A 13987-nucleotide genomic window follows, 5' to 3' on the forward strand; every position below is an offset into this window, starting at 1 on the left:
CAGACCCGATAGACCCAGAATCGAACAACGGCCACTGTCCCCCTGACCTAAGCCGGGTGCCTGAAGTTCAGTACAGGTTGTCTTAGTTGTTAGGTGTAGTTAACTCGTAGTGTTTATGCTGCATGTGTAAGTTAATCTCGTGTGTAAATAAAGTATCATTGATCCTGATTAACTGGTTGTTTGGCTGTTTGAGCGATACCTGGTCGAACCTTGTGGCGGTATCATTCGATACCCGGTGACTCCGAGCATTAGAACATAGATATCAAAAGGAAGAAGGGCAAACGCAGTGACTGCCGTAGTTAGAGCAGGTTAAAAAAGGCGATTGGGGAGGCAGGCGTCCTCAAATGCGAGACCCTTCCTATCGTCAGGGGAACGGCTGGATGCGGAGAAGGTGTTCGACCCTGTGGACTGGAGTCGCTTCTGGCCAGCGTTGGAATCGAGCCCAAATTTGAAGCCTGGGCCCACTTGTTGGATCAGGCACCACGGGCGAGGGTGGGTTTCCTCCGGGCGCTCCGGTTTCCTCCCACAAGCCCCGAACGTGCGGACTGCGCACAGGCAGTGACCCGAGCCGGGAATCGAACCCAGGGACCCTGGAGCTGTGAGGCAGCAGTGCTAACCACCCCGCAAGGACGTGCTGTTCGGGTGAATCGGACATTCTGAGTTCTCCCTCCGCGTACCCGAACTGGCGCCGGAATGTGGCGACCAGGGGATTTTCACGGTAACCTCGTTAGGCCGAGATGGGCCCCCGAGGCCACGCCCCCCCCACACCTGGACACTGCAGGCCAGAACATCGAGGGAACGCTGGGGGGGGGGGGGTGTTTCCTGCACCGGGGAGGGTGGGGGGGGGGGGGGCCTCAAATGGGGTCTGGCCTGCGTTCGGTTCCCACCGATCGTCGGGCCGGCCTCTCTGAGGGAGGGCCTCCTCTCCTCCGCCGCTCCTGCAAGATCCATCCGCCACCTTCCTGCGGGGCGGCCGCTGGGGGGGGGGGGGGGGGGGGGGCGACCTCTGCGTCGCCTCTTCCAAAAGAGTTAGCCCACTTGAAATGAAAACCGCTTAGCGTCACGAGTCGGCTTCAACGAAGGTACCGTGAAACGCCCCCTAGTCGCCACATTCCGGCGCCTGTTCAGGGAGGCCGTTACGGGAATCGAACCGCGCTGCTGGCCTGCTTTCAAAGCCAGCGATTTAGCCCAGTGTGCTAACCCAGCCCCTCCAGTAGAATTTGGCGATTTCTTTCGCGGTCCAGCCCGAGGCACAAGAGGGTATAACTAGGGGGGAGGTGGGGGGGGGGGGGGGGGGGTTCCCGCTCACCTCGGCACCCGGGTCGCCGCGGAGGATGTAGTACTGCACGCACGTCCTGCGCAGCCACAGCGGGAAGGGGCCCTCGACGAAAACGGGACGGCGGCTATCGTGGCGGGCCAGGAGATCTCGCTGGTCGGGGCTTTGGATCCCTGGAGGGAGGAGGGGGGGGGGGGGGAAAAGAGGAGGTTAGCTTGCAAACAGTATCCCGTACTCGCTCTTCCCGTCACTCTTCAAAGTGGCCGATCGAGTCGACTCTTCCGAACTAGAGCGGGTGCAAACGTCAACCGTTTGCAATCCATACGCTCTGCCACCCAGCTCCCTCTACATCACGGAACTCTGCCACCAACCCGCCTTTAACAATTCTTCAAAAAATGGACCAATGGAATCAGTCCCGTCCATTCGGCCCATCGAGTCAGCGCCGCCCCTCCGAAAAGAGCCGTCTACCTACGCCCTCCCCCCCCCCCCCAATCCTGTCCCCGTAAGCCCGCACACCGATCACTTGCACGTCTTTGGACTGTGGGAGGAAACGGGGAGAAGGCGCAGACTCCGCACAGTCAGCGGCCCAAGCCGGGAATCGAACCCGGGTCCCTGGCGCCCTGAGGCGGCGGCAGTGCCAACCGCTGTGCCACCGTCCCGCCCGCCTGGTACCCCGTTCGCCAGAGTTTTTGGCCCCCACCTGCCTGCGCCCCCTTACGTCCTCTTCGCATCTTACTGTCCCGCCTGCGCGCGGTGGGGGCGAGCTGCCTTCCTGAATCCCTCGCAATCCCGTGTGGGGTCGGTACACCCGCCGTGCTGTTAGCTCTGGGGTTCGACCCGGCGACAGCGAAGGAACGGCCGATAGTCGGGGTGGGGAGTGACTCGGAGGGGAACCTCCAGGCGGTGGGGTTTCCAGGTATCTACGGCTCTTGTCCTTCTGGATGGTAACGGTTGTGGGCTCGGGGGGGGGGGGGAGGGGGGGGCGCCGCCTGAGGAACCTCGGTGAGTTGCTGCCGTGCCTCTTGTCGACGGGACACACGGCTGCCACTGTCCGACGGCGGTGGTGGAGCGTTTGAATGTTCGTGGAAGGAGGAGCAATCAAGCTGCTTTGTCCGGGACGGTGTCGAGCTTCTCAAGTGTCGTCGGGAGCCGGGCTCACCCAGGCGAGCGGGGGGTGGTCCCGTCGCGCTCCTGACTTGTGTCCGTGTGGGTGGCCGACGGGCTTTTTTTTGGGGGGGGGGGGGGGGTCAGGGGGTGAGTTACTCTCCGCAGGATTCCCAGGTTTCGGTAGGGTCAACGTGGGGGAGATGTAGAAGGATGGGTGAGTAAATTTGCAGATGACACTAAAGTGGGTGGAGTTGTGGACAGTGCGGAAGGATGTTACAAGTTACAGAGGGACATAGATAAGCTGCAGAGCTGGGCTGAGAGGTGGCAAATGGAGTTTAATGCAGAAAAGTGTGAGGTGATTCATTTTGGACGGAATAACAGGAAGACAGAGTACTGGGCTAATGGTAAGATTCTTGGCAGTGTGGATGAGCAGAGACATCTCGGTGTCCATGTACATAGATCCCTGAAAGTTGCCACCCAGGTTGAGAGGGTTAAGAAGGCGTACGGTGTGTTAGCTTTTACTGGTAGAGGGATTGAGTTCCGGAGTCGGGAGGTCATGTTGCAGCTGTACAAAACTCTGGTGCGGCCGCATTTGGAGTATTGCGTGCAATTCTGGTCGCCGCATTATAGGAAGGATGTGGAAGCATTGGAAAGGGTGCAGAGGAGATTTTGCCTGGTATGGAGGGAAGATCTTATAAGGAAAGGCTGAGGCTGTTTTCGTAAGAGAGAAGAAGGTTAAGAGGTGACTTAATTGAGGCATACAAGATGATCAGAGGATTGGATAGGGTGGACAGTGAGAGCCTTTTTCCTCGGATGGTGATGTCTAGCACGAGGGGACATAGCTTTAATTGAGGGGAGATAGATATAGGACAGATGTCAGAGGTAGGGTCTTTACTCAGAGAGTAGTAAGGGTGTGGAATGCCCTGCCTGCAACAGTAGTGGACTCGCCAACACTAAGGGCATTTAAATGGTCATTGGATAGACATATGGACGATAAGGGAATAGTGTAGATGGGCTTTCGAGTGGTTTCACAGGTCGGCGCAACATCGAGGGCCGAAGGGCCTGTACTGCGCTGTAATGTTCCATGTTCTATGTTCTAGAGTGAGCGAGACCAGGGCTGGGGAGAGCAGGGAGGGGATGGAACATCGTGGTGAGGAATTCCCGAATCAATCCATCCCGGAGGAACGTCGTTACCCAAAAGAGTGGGGAGAATGTGGAACTCACCGCTGCAGGGAGCGGTTTGAAGCTAACGCCGTAACTCAGGCCAGGATTCGAGGGGGGAACTCCGCCTCCCCCTGAATCTCGGAGGGTGGATCCATTGCCGTCGACGCCTGGGCCACTTTGGCTGCTTCTCTCGGCGACAGCGGAGATACCACGTCGCTGGCTTGACAGGGCAACGGAGGGGGGCGAGATCTCCCATTCCCCCACAATCTGCCGAACCCGAGTGTACCGAATTTCCAACGGGCAGGACGGGCGTGACGGATTCGGCCGATTGCGTTCAATCGACCGCTGGTTTGGCGATGGGCGCACTCGGGGTCGCCCCTGCCAGTGCTGCCCCCTCTCCCCCCCTCCGCTGCTCCTCAGCGCCGAAACAAAATGGCCGCCATCGGTTTCCTTTTTGCCCCCTTCCCGGCAGCGCGCACCCAGAGGCGCGCGCGATCCGCCCGCGCTCAAGTCTTGCGGAGTCCACGGTCACGTGATCCACTTCAGCCCAACACCCCCCCCCCCCCCCCCCCCCCCCCCCCTCAGGAGGAGGATCGGGCCTCACTCCCTGCTCCCGATCGCCGCGCAAACAGGCCCCAGGAGAGACGCCGGAATGCTCACCTACGATGTGCGGCACGCGGACCTCGAGGGCGTCGGGTCCCAGGTACGAGCGAGGCGCCTGCAAAAAAAAAAAAAACAACAAATAAAAAAAAAAAAACGGCGGGTTTCCCGGACGTTAGACGGGGGCCGTCGCTTGGGGGAGGGGGGGGAGGGGGGGGGGGGGGGGGGGGGCAGCGCCAGGGTGGGTGGGTTAATCGTTCACAGGGCATGGCCGTCGCCAACATTCACAGCCCATCCCTAATCGCCCTTCGGGGGGGGGCAGCAGAGAGTGAGTCAACAACGTCGCTGTGGGTCTGGAGCCACACGTAGGCCCGGAGCCACACGTAGGCCCGGAGCCACACGTAGGCCCGGAGCCACACGTAGGCCCGGAGCCACACGTAGGCCCGGAGCCACACGTAGGCCCGGAGCCACACGTAGGCCCGGAGCCACACGTAGGCCCGGAGCCACACGTAGGCCCGGCCGGGCGAGGGCGGCAGATTTCCTTCCCGAAGAAGGACGTCAGTGGACCGGGCGGGTCTTTCCGACGATCGGGAAATGGCGGAGTGCCGAATTCACGTTTCGGCATGTGGGGGACTCGCGCCGGGGGGGGGGGGGGGCGGGCGGGGCGGAGCGCAGTCCCGTTCCCCCGCCCTCTCCCGGGGCGGGCTTACCTGGTAGACGGTGACCTGGCTGCTGAGGTCGTTGGCGATCCGCCTGAGGCCGAGCCGGGCGATCTCCACCGGGTCCGACGGCGGTGGCTGGGGCAGCGGGAAGGGGTTGACGTGCCTGAAGCGGGGGAACCAATACAGGAGGCGCTGGAACTTCCTCAGCGGGTGGCTCTTCGCCCCGAAGACTTGGATCAAGAGGGTCTTCGTCTCCACGTCCGGCAATATCCCTGGGATGGGGGTGGGGGGGGGGGGGTGAGATCGTCAGGGACATTCACCAAGTACAGCAAGATCCCATTCCGTGACCGCCCTCCCTGTGTCTCTGTAACCACCTCCAGCCCCCACAATTCCCATCCTCCTCTTCAAATCCCTCCCTCGCCCCCCTCCCTCCCTATCTCTGTAACCTCCTCCAGGCCCTACAATTCCCATCCTCCTGTTCAAATCCCTCCCTCGCCCCCTACCTCCCTATCTCTGTAATCTCCTCCAGGCCCTACAATTCTCATCCTCCTCTTCAAATCCCTCCCTCGCCCCCCTCCCTCTGAAACCTCCTCCAGGCCCTACAATTCCCATCCTCCTGTTCAAATCCCTCCCTCCCTATCTCTGTAACCTCCTCCAGCCCCCACAATTCCCATCCTCCTGTTCAAATCCCTCCCTCGCCCCCTACCTCCCTATCTCTTTAACCTCCTACAGGCCCTACAATTCCCATCCTCCTGTTCAAATCCCTCCCTCGCGCCCCCACTTCCTATCTCTGTAACCTCCTCCAGGCCCTACAATTCCCATCCTCCTGTTCAAATCCCTCCCTCGCGCCCCCACTCCCTATCTCTGTAACCTCCTCCAGGCCCTACAATTCTCATCCTCCTGTTCAAATCCCTCCCTCGCCCCCTCCCTCCCAATCTCTGTATCCTCCTCCAGCCCCTACAACTCTCATCCTCCTGTTCAAATCCCTCCCTCCCTCCCTATCTCTGTAACCTCCTCCAGCCCCTACAATTCTCATCCTCCTCTTCAAATCCCTCCCTCGCCCCCCCCCTCCCTCCCTATCTCTGTATCCTCCTCCAGGCCCTACAATTCTCATCCTCCTGTTCAAATCCCTCCCTCGCCCCCTCCCTCCCTATCTCTGTAACCTCCTCCAGCCCCTAGAATTCCCATCCTCCTGTTCGAATGCCTCCCTCACCCCTCCCTATCTCCCTAACCTCCTCCAGCCCCGACAATTCTCATCATCCTGTTCAAATCCCTCCCTCCCTCCCGGTCTCTGTAACCTCCTCCAGCCCCTACAATTCCCATCCTCCTGTTCAAATCCCTCGCTCGCCCACTCCCTCCCTACCTCTGTAACCTCCTCCAGCCCCTACAATTCACATCCTCCTGTTCAAATCCCTCCCTCGCCCCCTACCTCCCTATCTCTGTAACCTCCTCCAGCCCCGACAATTCTCATCCTCCTGTTCAAATCCCTCCCTCGCCCCCTCCCTCCCTATCTCTGTAACCTCCTCCAGCCCCTACAATTCTCAACCTGTTCAAATCCCTCCCTCGCCCCATCCCTCCCTATCTCTGTAACCTCCTCCAGCCCCTGCAATTCTCATCCTCCTCTTCAAATCCCTCCCTCGCCCCCTACCTCCCTATCTCTGTAACCTCTTCAGCCCCGACAATTCTCATCCTCCTGTTCAAATCCCTCCCTCGCCCCCTCCCTCCCTATCTCTGTAACCTCCTCCAGGCCTCACAATTCTCATCCTCCTGTTCAAATCCCTGACTCCCTCCCTATCTCCGTAACCTCCTCCAGCCCCCACAACTCTCATCCTCCAGTTCAAATCCCTCCCTCGCCCCCTCCCTATCTCTGTAACCTCCTCCAGCCCCGACAATTCTCATCCTCCTGTTCAAATCCCTCCCTCCCTCCCTATCTTTATAACCTCCTCCAGGCCCTACAATTCTCATCCTCCTGTTCAAATCCTTCCCTCACTCCCCTCCCTCCCTATCTCTGTAACCTCCTCCAGCCCCTACAATTCTCATCCTCCTGTTCAAATCCCTCCCTCCCTATCTCTGTAACCTCCTCCAGCCCCTACAATTCTCATCCTCCTTTTCAAATCCCTCCCTCGCCCCCTCCCTCCCTATCTCTGTAACCTCCTCCAGCCCCTACAATTCTCATCCTCCTGTTCAAATCCCACCCTCGCCCCCGCCCTCCCTATCTCCGTAACCTCCAGCCCCTACAATTTCCATCCTCCTGTTCAAATCCCTCCCTCCCCCCTCCCTCCCTATCTTCTAACCTCCAGCCCCTACAATTCCCATCCTCCTGTTCAAATCCCTCCCTATCTCTCTCACCTCCTCCAGCCCCGACAATTCTCATCCTCCTCTTCAAATCCCTCCCTCGCTCCCTCCCGATCTCTGAAAACTCCTCATTGGGGTTTAGGTCCATTGGGATTGTGTAGAGTGGGAGTGAACGTGAAGGGGTTTGGGTCCATTGGGATTGTGTAGAGTGGGAGTGAACGGGAAGGGGTTTGGGTCCATTGGGATTGTGTAGAGTGGGAGTGAATGGGAAGGGGTTTCGATCCATTGGGATTGTGTAGACTGGGAGTGAACGGGAAGGGGTTTGTGTCCATTGGGATTGTGTACAGTGGGAGTCAACGGGAAGGAGTTTGGGTCCATTGGGATTGTGCAGAGTGGGAGTGAACGGGAAGGGGTTTGGGTCCATTGGGATTGTGTAGAGTGGGAGTGAACGGGAAGGGGTTTGGGTCCATTGGGATTGTGTAGAGTGGGAGTGAACGGGAAGGGGTTTGGGTCCATTGGGATTGTGTACAGTGGGAGTGAACGGGAAGGGGTTTGGGTCCATTGGGATTGTGTACAGAGGGAGTGAACGGGAAGGGGTTTGGGTCCATTGGGATTGTGTAGAGTGGGAGTGAACGGGAAGGGGTTTGGGTCCATTCGGATTGTGTCAAGTGGGAGTGAACGGGAAGGGGTTTGTGTCCATTGGGATTGTGTAGAGTGGGAGTGAACGGGAAGGGGTTTGGGTCCATTGGGATTGTGTCAAGTGGGAGTGAACGGGAAGGGGTTTGTGTCCATTGGGATTGTGTAGAGTGGGAGTGAACGGGAAGGGGTTTGTGTCCATTGGGATTGTGAAGAGTGGGAGTGAACGGGAAGGGGTTTGGGTCCATTGGGATTGTGTAGAGTGGGAGTGAACGGGAAGGGGTTTGTGTCCATTGGGATTGTGTAGAGTGGGAGTGAACGGGAAGGGGTTTGGGTACATTGGGATTGTGTACAGTGGGAGTGAACGGGAAGGGGTTTGGGCCCATTGGGATTGTGTAGAGTGGGAGTGAACGGGAAGGGGTTTGGGTCCATTGGGATTGTGTAGAGTGGGAGTGAACAGGAAGGGGTTTGGGTCCTTTGGGATTGTGTGGAGTGGGAGTGAACGGGAAGGGGTTTGTGTCCATTGGGATTGTGTAGAGTGGGAGTGAACGGGAAGGGGTTTGGGTCCATTGGGATTGTGTAGAGTTGGAGTGAAGGGAAAGGGGTTTGGGTCCATTGGGATTGTGTAGAGTTGGAGTGAAGGGAAAGGGGTTTGGGTCCATTGGGATTGTGTAGAGTGGGAGTGAACGGGAAGGGGTTTGGGTCCATTGGGATTGTGTAGAGTGGGAGTGAACGGGAAGGGGTTTGGGTCCTTTGGGATTGTGTGGAGTGGGAGTGAACGGGAAGGGGTTTGTGTCCATTGGGATTGTGTAGAGTGGGAGTGAACGGGAAGAGTTTTGGGTCCATTGGGATTGTGTAGAGTGGGAGTGAACGGGAAGGGGTTTGTGTCCAATGGAATAGGAGTGAGTGGGCGAGGAGCTTGCAGGAATACCACGAATGGGATGTGAGCATTTGAGCGGGAGACAGGGCGGGGGGAACTCACCGTAGTTCTCCATCTGCTCAAGGACCTGGATGGCACATTCCTGCTGTCTGGGGAAGTGGTTGAACATCCGCTGAATGTAGTTACGAGGAACGAAGACCTCCTTGGGGAAGACATCAAGCAGTTTGTTGTAGACGGCGAGTTCCCGCTCCACCCCGAACTCCGGCATTTTTCGCAGTGCCATGTAGATGAACTCCACGTGTCCCCGCCGCCGGATGTCGCGTTTGCAGAAGGCGCGCAGCACCCGCTCGTAGGTGCCCCGCGTCCCGGACTGGCGCTGGGCCTCCTCGAACAGGTCCTCGTACGTCACAAGGGCTTGCTCCTGCTGGCCGCCATCCTTCTGCAGGTCAGCCAGCGAGGGGTGGCTGCTGGGTGGTCCCTGGGCCGTCCGTGCGCTCGTGCGGAACGGCCCCGCGCGCGGCCAAGGACAGCGGCCGCTGAGGAGCTGGAACAAGGAGAGAAAGAACATCAAACACTCCCAGGACAGGTACAGCACGGGGTTAGATACAGAGTAAAGCTCCCTCTACACTGTCCCCATCAAACACTCCCAGGACAGGTACTGCACGGGGTTAGATACAGAGTAAAGCTCCCTCTACACTGTCCCCATCAAACACTCCCAGGACAGGTACAGCATGGGGTTAGATACAGAGTAAAGCTCCCTCTACACTGTCCCCATCAAACACTCCCAGGACAGGTACAGCACGGGGTTAGATACAGAGTAAAGCTCCCTCTACACTGTCCCCATCAAACACTCCCAGGCCAGGTACAGCACGGGGCTAGATACAGAGTAAAGCTCCCTCTACACCGTCCCCATCAAACACTCCCAGAACAGGTACAGCACGGAGTTAGATACAGAGTAAAGCTCCCTCTACACTGTCCCCATCAAACACTCCCAGGACAGGTACAGCACGGGGTTAGATACAGAGTAAAGCTCCCTCTACACTGTCTCCATCAAACACTCCCAGGACAGGTACAGCACGGGGTTAGATACAGAGTAAATCTCCCTCTACACCGTCCCCATCAAACACTCCCAGGACAGGTACAGCACGGGGTTAGATACAGAGTAAATCTCCCTCTACACCGTCCCCATCAAACACTCCCAGGACAGGTACAGCACGGGGTTAGATACAGAGTAAAGCTCCCTCTACACTGTCCCCATCAAACACGCCCAGGACAGGTACAGCACGGGATTAGATACAGAGTAAAGCTCCCTCTACACTGTCCCCATCAAACACTCCCAGGACAGGTACAGCACGGGGTTAGATACAGAGTAAAGCTCCCTCTACACTGTCTCCATCAAACACTCCCAGGACAGGTACAGCACGGGGTTAGATACAGAGTAAAGCTCCCTCTACACTGTCCCCATTAAACACTCCCAGGACTGGTACAGCACGGGGTTAGATACAGAGTAAAGCTCACGCTACACTGGCCCCATCAAACATTCCCAGGGCAGGTATTGCACGGGGTTAGATACAGAGTAAAGCTCCCTCTACACTGTCCCCATCAAACATTCCCAGGACAGGTACAGAACAGGGTTAGATACAGAGTAAATCTCCCTCTACACTGTCCCCATCAAACACTCCCAGGACAGGTACAGCACGGGGTTAGATACAGAGTAAATCTCCCTCTACACTGTCCCCATCAAACACTCCCAGGACAGGTACAGCACGGGGTTAGATACAGAGTAAATCTCCCTCTACACCGTCCCCATCAAACACTCCCAGAACAGGTACAGCACGGGGTTAGATACAGAGTAAAGCTCCCTCTACACTGTCTCCATCAAACACTCCCAGGACAGGTACAGCACGGGGTGAGATACAGAGTAAAGCTCACGCTACACTGTCCCCATCAAACATTCCCAGGGCAGGTATTGCACGGGGTTAGATACAGAATAAAGCTCCCTCTACACTGTCCCCATCAAACACTCCCAGGACAGGTACAGCACGGGGTTAGATACAGAGTAAAGCTCCCTCTAAACTGTCCCCATCAAACACTCCCAGGACAGGTACAGCACGGGGTTAGATACAGAGTAAAGCTCCCTCTACACTGTCCCCATCAAACACTCCCAGGACAGGTACAGTGAGGGGTTAGAGACAGAATAAAGCTCCCTCTACACTGTCCCCATCAAACACTCCCAGGACAGTTACAGCACGAGGTTGGATACAGAGTAAAGCTCCCTCTACACTGTCCCCATCAAACGCTCCCAGGACAGGTACAGCACGGGGTTAGATACAGAGTAAACCTCCATCTACACTGTCCCCATCAACCACTCCCAGGACAGGTACAGCACGGGGTTAGATACAGAGTAAAACTCCCTCTACACTGTCCCCAATATACACTCCCAGGACAGGTACAGAACAGGGTTAGATACAGAGTAAATCTCCCTCTACACTGTCCCCATCAAACACTCCCAGGACAGTTACAGCACGAGGTTGGATACAGAGTAAAGCTCCCTCTACACTGTCCCCATCAAACACTCCCAGGACAAGTACAGCACGGGGTTAGATACAGAGTAAAGCTCCCTCTACACTGTCCCCATCAAACACTCCCTGGACAGGTACAGCACGGGGTTAGATACAGAGTAAAGCTCCCTCTATACTGTCCCCATCCAACAATCCCAGGACAGGTCCAGCACGGGGTTAGATACAGAGTAAAGCTCCCTCTACACTGTCCCCATCAAACACTCCCAGGACAAGTACAGCACGGGGTTAGATACAGAGTAAAGCTCCCTCTACACTGTCCCCATCAAACACTCCCAGGGCAGGTACAGCACGAGGTTAGATACAGAGTAAAGCTCCCTCGACACTGTCCCCATTAAACACTCCCAGGACAGGTACAGCACGGGGTTAGATACAGAGTAAAGCTCTCTCTACACTGTCCCCATCAAACACTCCCAGGGCAGGTACAGCACGGGGTTAGATACAGAGTAAAGCTCACTCTACACTGTCCCCTTCAAACACTCCCTGGACAGGTATAGCACAGGGTTAGACACAGAGTGAAGCTCCGTCGACACTGTCCCCATCAAACACTCCCAGGACAGGTACAGCACGGGGTTAGATACGGAGTAAAGCTCCCTCTACACTGTCCCCATCAAACACTCCCAGGACAGGTACAGCACAGGGTTAGATACGGAGTAAAGCTCCCTCTACACTGTCCCCATCAAACACTCCCAGGCCAGGTACAGCACGGGGCTAGATACAGAGTAAAGCTCCCTCTACACCGTCCCCATCAAACACTCCCAGAACAGGTACAGCACGGAGTTAGATACAGAGTAAAGCTCCCTCTACACTGTCCCCATCAAACACTCCCAGGACAGGTACAGCACGGGGTTAGATACAGAGTAAAGCTCCCTCTACACTGTCTCCATCAAACACTCCCAGGACAGGTACAGCACGGGGTTAGATACAGAGTAAATCTCCCTCTACACCGTCCCCATCAAACACTCCCAGGACAGGTACAGCACGGGGTTAGATACAGAGTAAAGCTCCCTCTACACTGTCCCCATCAAACACGCCCAGGACAGGTACAGCACGGGATTAGATACAGAGTAAAGCTCCCTCTACACTGTCCCCATCAAACACTCCCAGGACAGGTACAGCACGGGGTTAGATACAGAGTAAAGCTCCCTCTACACTGTCTCCATCAAACACTCCCAGGACAGGTACAGCACGGGGTTAGATACAGAGTAAAGCTCCCTCTACACTGTCCCCATTAAACACTCCCAGGACTGGTACAGCACGGGGTTAGATACAGAGTAAAGCTCACGCTACACTGTCCCCATCAAACATTCCCAGGGCAGGTATTGCACGGGGTTAGATACAGAGTAAAGCTCCCTCTACACTGTCCCCATCAAACACTCCCAGGACAGGTACAGAACAGGGTTAGATACAGAGTAAATCTCCCTCTACACTGTCCCCATCAAACACTCCCAGGACAGGTACAGCACGGGGTTAGATACAGAGTAAAGCTCCCTCTACACTGTCTCCATCAAACACTCCCAGGACAGGTACAGCACGGGGTGAGATACAGAGTAAAGCTCACGCTACACTGTCCCCATCAAACATTCCCAGGGCAGGTATTGCACGGGGTTAGATACAGAGTAAAGCTCCCTCTACACTGTCCCCATCAAACACTCCCAGGACAGGTACAGCACGGGGTTAGATACAGAGTAAAGCTCCCTCTAAACTGTCCCCATCAAACACTCCCAGGACAGGTACAGCACGGGGTTAGATACAGAGTAAAGCTCCCTCTACACTGTCCCCATCAAACACTCCCAGGACAGGTACAGTGAGGGGTTAGAGACAGAATAAAGCTCCCTCTACACTGTCCCCATCAAACACTCCCAGGACAGTTACAGCACGAGGTTGGATACAGAGTAAAGCTCCCTCTACACTGTCCCCATCAAACGCTCCCAGGACAGGTACAGCACGGGGTTAGATACAGAGTAAACCTCCATCTACACTGTCCCCATCAACCACTCCCAGGACAGGTACAGCACGGGGTTAGATACAGAGTAAAACTCCCTCTACACTGTCCCCAATATACACTCCCAGGACAGGTACAGAACAGGGTTAGATACAGAGTAAAGCTCCCTCTACACTGTCCCCATCAAACACTCCCAGGACAAGTACAGCACGGGGTTAGATACAGAGTAAAGCTCCCTCTACACTGTCCCCATCAAACACTCCCTGGACAGGTACAGCACGGGGTTAGATACAGAGTAAAGCTCCCTCTATACTGTCCCCATCCAACAATCCCAGGACAGGTCCAGCACGGGGTTAGATACAGAGTAAAGCTCCCTCTACACTGTCCCCATCAAACACTCCCAGGACAAGTACAGCACGGGGTTAGATACAGAGTAAAGCTCCCTCTACACTGTCCCCATCAAACACTCCCAGGGCAGGTACAGCACGAGGTTAGATACAGAGTAAAGCTCCCTCGACACTGTCCCCATTAAACACTCCCAGGACAGGTACAGCACGGGGTTAGATACAGAGTAAAGCTCTCTCTACACTGTCCCCATCAAACACTCCCAGGGCAGGTACAGCACGGGGTTAGATACAGAGTAAAGCTCCCTCCACACTGTCCCCATCAAACACTCCCTGGACAGGTATAGCACAGGGTTAGACACAGAGTAAAGCTCCGTCGACACTGTCCCCATCAAACACTCCCAGGACAGGTACAGCACGGGGTTAGATACGGAGTAAAGCTCCCTCTACACTGTCCCCATCAAACACTCCCAGGACAGGTACAGCACAGGGTTAGATA

The 13987-nt window shown here is 56.3% G+C and overlaps 1 protein-coding gene across 1 annotated transcript in view; it reads right to left on the reverse strand.

Annotated features, from left to right (window-relative positions):
- Positions 1-221: 221 nt before the first annotated feature.
- LOC140406292 (evolutionarily conserved signaling intermediate in Toll pathway, mitochondrial-like) overlaps positions 222-13987 on the reverse strand; it is a 50158-nt gene continuing 36392 nt past the window's right edge. The window contains exons 3-7 of the mRNA XM_072494404.1: positions 8723-9164; positions 4858-5081; positions 4208-4265; positions 1310-1449; positions 222-239 (exon numbers count right to left, since the gene is read on the reverse strand). Of these exons, the coding sequence (XP_072350505.1) occupies positions 222-239; positions 1310-1449; positions 4208-4265; positions 4858-5081; positions 8723-9164 (882 nt within the window). The remainder of the gene's footprint in view (positions 240-1309; positions 1450-4207; positions 4266-4857; positions 5082-8722; positions 9165-13987) is intronic.

This window comes from Scyliorhinus torazame, unplaced genomic scaffold (assembly GCF_047496885.1).
Source record: "Scyliorhinus torazame isolate Kashiwa2021f unplaced genomic scaffold, sScyTor2.1 scaffold_436, whole genome shotgun sequence".
Classification (NCBI taxonomy): domain Eukaryota; kingdom Metazoa; phylum Chordata; class Chondrichthyes; order Carcharhiniformes; family Scyliorhinidae; genus Scyliorhinus; species Scyliorhinus torazame.